At 43.3% G+C, this 4,680-nt stretch overlaps 1 protein-coding gene across 1 annotated transcript in view; it reads right to left on the bottom strand.

Annotated features, from left to right (window-relative positions):
* Positions 1–2,844: 2,844 nt before the first annotated feature.
* Positions 2,845–4,680, bottom strand: part of c1ql3a (complement component 1, q subcomponent-like 3a) — a 20,487-nt gene continuing 18,651 nt past the window's right edge. The window contains exon 2 of the mRNA XM_050056101.1: positions 2,845–3,611. Within this exon, the coding sequence (XP_049912058.1) occupies positions 3,432–3,611 (180 nt within the window). The 3' untranslated portion in view covers positions 2,845–3,431. The remainder of the gene's footprint in view (positions 3,612–4,680) is intronic.

Below are 4,680 nucleotides of genomic sequence, written 5' to 3'. Positions count from 1 at the left end.
TGAGGCTTGGGAGGGTTTTAATGTTAAACTTTGGCAAAGGAAAAAAAAAGGCTGAGTTCTTAGTTAACTTGATATTATTAGCTTGTTATGATTGCTTCAAGTCTGAGTTTTATACTGTGTCAAGTATCATCCTGGCACCTGCTTATGCATATTCATAAGCTAAAAATGGTTGTCAACAATAAACTGTGATCTGAGGCAGACGCTGCAAAATGCATGTCTCTGGAATTGTTCATTAGCTGTGTTTGATATCTGTCAAGCTGAACGGACTCTGAACAGATTTTATTCTGGTCCAAAGACTGAAATTCTTTCTGTGAGAGAAAAGGGCACTGGATTGATTCTAGAATATCACTGTAACACATAAAGCAAACTGTTGCTGAGAAGAAACGACCTGCTGAATGCACTTGCTGCTGTTAACAACTTTTTCCTGCTGTGTTCCAGCAGCATCTGTTCATATGAGGCTACACTCGGCACCAACACTGTTTTTTATTGCTGCACCCGGCCAGCACTGTTGCTACTAGTGATGGCCAAATGAAGCCTCATGAAGCATTTTCTTTATTTCACAAGCCCACTAGATGGCGCTTTTTGTTCAGCTAAAGGTTGAAAGCACACTGAATTGCCATTTTTTGAGCCTCTCTCTTTAAACCATGAGCGCCATCTAGTGCGCTCAGAAAATAAAGACAATGCTTCATGAGGCTTCATTTGGCCATCACTAGTTGCTACTAGTGCGATTTCACTAATTTCAGATGCATCCTAAGTCATTTCAGTGAGGAACTCGGCCTGTCTGAAGGTCTTACAAATGTGTCGGACGTATTCTTCCCTTCCACATGAAACACTGGCAAAGTATTATAAATGCAACACTGTTCACATCCATGTTTACTAGAATGCAGTCTTCCGTTCCCTGCAGCATATCTTGGCGTCTTAGAAGAATAGTGTGAATCCATTGGCAAGAATGTGCACCACCCCACTTGAGTGTGTGCATGTGTATGTGCACAAGATAAACTAGAATGGCACAGACCGAGGCTAACAGTCGAAGAATGCTCTAATACGACTGCTTTCTGTGTGAAGTTTGAGCAACTGCATGTGTGAGCTCGTCCAGAGGGTTACTGCTGAACGTGGATTGTGATATGAAGTCATTGTATTTCTACTAATTAGCTATGGTTCATCACTTTTGAACATCTACTGGATTTTAACATGTATGGCATTTATCTCACAATATTAAAAGTTCAAGTATTTGAATGTAATGGGTTCTTCCTTGGGCCATGTCTCACACACTCCCACCAAGTTTCATGACCAAGTTACCTGATGGGTAACCCGCAAAAAGCTGTGCAAGAGGTAAAAATATGTGTATATATATGAATCCATGGGTAAAAATGAACTAAACGTGGGCAGGCAGCAGCAAAAATATATTTTTTAGTTTTCAGAAAGAAGTGCAGTATAATCACTGTAATCAAGCTGCAGCTCCTTTTATTTTGAAAGTCAGTGACACCAGTGTAACCTTTGACCCCGTGGTCACATTGGTCACTGACGTGGAGGACTCCAGCCATGAAACTTAGCAGCCCGAGGATGAGGTGGCAGCCTACATGGAGTTTGGATCCTTTGGAGGTTTGATGGTGGTGGAAGGAGCATGCTAACATGTTTCCTAACCTGGCAGTGATTGAATGTTTTCACCATCCAGTCAAAGAGACGNGACTTTTATTAACGGGTGCGGGAGGGTGCGGCTTTGACTACAGAGTTTTACGGGTATGGGCGGATGCAGGTTTATAAAAATGGACCTGTGCAGGACTCTGGGGGAGATTACTGAGTAGACAGTGGGTATACTCTTCCTTTCATTCCGATGCCTTTTGGGCAAATAGGTGGTTATACTGTCCACAGCCAGAGAAAGAGGTGGATATAGCCGCATGTACCCTCCACTACACCTCTGCCCTCAAACAGAAAAAAACTTCACAGGGAACCATTAAGTGCTCAGGACTGCACTGTCTGAAGTTCAACATGGCCGCCCTCACTTCCATCTTCCACTAAGAGTTTCTCTGAATGCCACCCAGCAGACAGCAGAGAAAAACTCAACAGGGGCCTTTGTTGTAATCAGATTTATTTCTCCCACATATTCACCCTCTGTTAAGTTTGACATAAACCAACAAAGATTTCCCCGCCAAGTTTTTAGTTCATGTGGGGAAGGTTTAAGTTTTTTTAAGTATCTAATCTGGATAGAAGACGTCATGGGTAAATTAGGCTTACGAAAAGTAATGCACTCACATTCGTACATATCCCACGTATTTTGAAAGGCTGTGATCACGTGACCAATGTGCTGATGGCAGTAAACAAGAAGCAGTCCTGAGTGCTTGTAAGGAGGCGGGTTAGGGTGGTGGATGCGTCACAAAAAAACAGACTTTCTCCCAGGACTTTCCCCTGGAGCCCCATGTTAACATTCGTGTGAACATTTAAGGTACATTCTCACCATGTTTGTTTTTCTAAACCTAACCTAACGTTAATTACGTTACTGTACGTTGAGGAGGTATCGTCATTCATGGGGCACGAATTTATAGGACATCATTCTATGAGAATATGTTGGAACGTTTATATCCCAATATCTGCAAACATATCCTCATAGAACCGTTCACATGACACCCCATGAGTTAGCGCCCCACGAATGATGATACCTCCTTCACGTACAGTTACGTAACTAACATAAAGTTACTCTGGCTAGGTTTCGAAATCGAAACAACAAAAAGAAATAGTGTTAATTGATTACATGTTTTCCTGGCTATCTTCACAGCATGGTGTCAAAACAGAACGAAGGAAAACAAAGCACACACACTGACTGAGGGCTTTCTTATTAATTATCACCATAAATAGAATTTATTATACTAGATATTGCACAAAATTATCCCACAGATCATTTTCAGACCGACTCACTGGCTGCTACATTTCTATCTTTTCCACTTTTCTAGACAGTTTGAATTGTTGACAGGCCTAATAAGCTGATGACCGATCCAATGAGCCGTAGCGTCTATCAGTGTAACTCATTCCTCTTAACATACCTAAAACCACCTCATCGGCTGTATGTGGGCTATGCTACAGTGTTTAGTGAAACTCCCCCCACACATGCACACACTTGCTCTCCCTTCGACCATCATCACTCTGTGACAGGCCTACGTTAACATGAAGACATCAGCTGTAAGTTCAAGTGCGACGTAATGGTATGAAGACATGACATGGACGACAGGGTTTGATCCCACACTTTGACACTTGAACCATTTCATTGATGTTATTGTCCAAAGTTGCACTGAGGACAGGGGTGTTGTCAGAATGTAGAAACTTAAATAATCTGCAGGTTATGGGGGCTGAGTTATACTGGTTTGTCCACACATGTTTTAAAGAATAAGTCTGGGCCATGAGGCCTGTAACAGCTGAGGGCACGGATGTGTTGTTGTCTAGTCAGCGTAGATGATGAATCCAGAGAAGGTGCTGTACTTGTTGTTGTTGCCTCCGTGAGCTTTGCCTCCGTCGAGCTTGATGTAGACCTCGTCTCCTGGCTCCAGATGCAGCACGGCGCTGTTACTGGCGTAGTCATAGTTCTGGTCCGCATCCTGGGCTATGGCGCTGGCACGTACCTGCAGGAAGGCACACAGACACACACACACACACAGTCATGCACGAATCATACATATTAAGACATATCTCAAAAGCACAGAACATGTGAAGCTCTGCTGACGGCCATTAGAACCTGAAATATTTATGATTTATATTTTATATTTATGACAAGCTATGCTTGGTAGTAGAATGTAGCTGGGCAGGTCAGACAGTGACCAGTAGTGATGGCCAAATGAAGCCTCATGAAGCATTTTCTTTACTTTCTGAGCCCACTAGATGGCGCTTTTTGTTCAACAAAAGGTTGAAAGCACACTGAATTGCCATTCTTTGAGCCTCTCTCTTTAAACCATGAGCGCCATCTAGTGGGCTCAGAAAATAAAGAAAATGCTTCACGAGGCTTCGTTTGGCTATCACTAGTGACCAGTCATCAGCCAGAGTGGACAGGCTGATTAACGTAGAATGTGTTTGCATGGACATGAAAAACTTGTTTCTGAAGGCGGCGGCAGCTCAGTCCATCGGGACCTGGTTTGGGAACTGGAGGGTCACCAGTTTAAGTCCTTGTTTGGACCAAATATGGAGTGTGGACTACTAGCTGGAGAGTTCGCCTCCTGGGTGCTGCCGAGGTGCCCTTGAGCTGCTCGGGACACCTGTCCGTGGCAGCCCCCTCACTCTGACATCTCCCCATTTAATGTATGTATAGGTCATGTTTGTGCATGTGTGTGAATTTCCCCTCAGAGATTAATAAAGTATATCTTCTTCTTCATTATCCAGGGTAGGATCATATTTAAAATGTGGTGTTTACTGGGGAAAAAATCGATATAGTATCATATTATGATATTTTACAGGACAATATTGTATTGATACACGGACGCCAACACCAAAACAAACCAACAATGGGAGATGGGAGTGACAGGAAATATTAAACACCGTACTGGACATTTTAGCCCCGTCTCCACCAAACCCTTTCAGAACCAGCAGTAAGCCTTCAGACATGGTACCTAGACCCTCGGTGTGTTCAGACAGTCCTCTTAAATGTGGGCGGGGTTGTTGTCACTCACTGCTCCGTCCAGCACTCGCTGTATTTCCTCA

The sequence above is a fragment of the Epinephelus moara genome, chromosome 11, assembly GCF_006386435.1.
Source record: "Epinephelus moara isolate mb chromosome 11, YSFRI_EMoa_1.0, whole genome shotgun sequence".
Taxonomy (NCBI): Eukaryota; Metazoa; Chordata; class Actinopteri; order Perciformes; family Serranidae; genus Epinephelus; species Epinephelus moara.
Note: the sequence above shows the minus strand (reverse complement) of the source record. Positions and strands in the feature narration are given on the sequence as shown.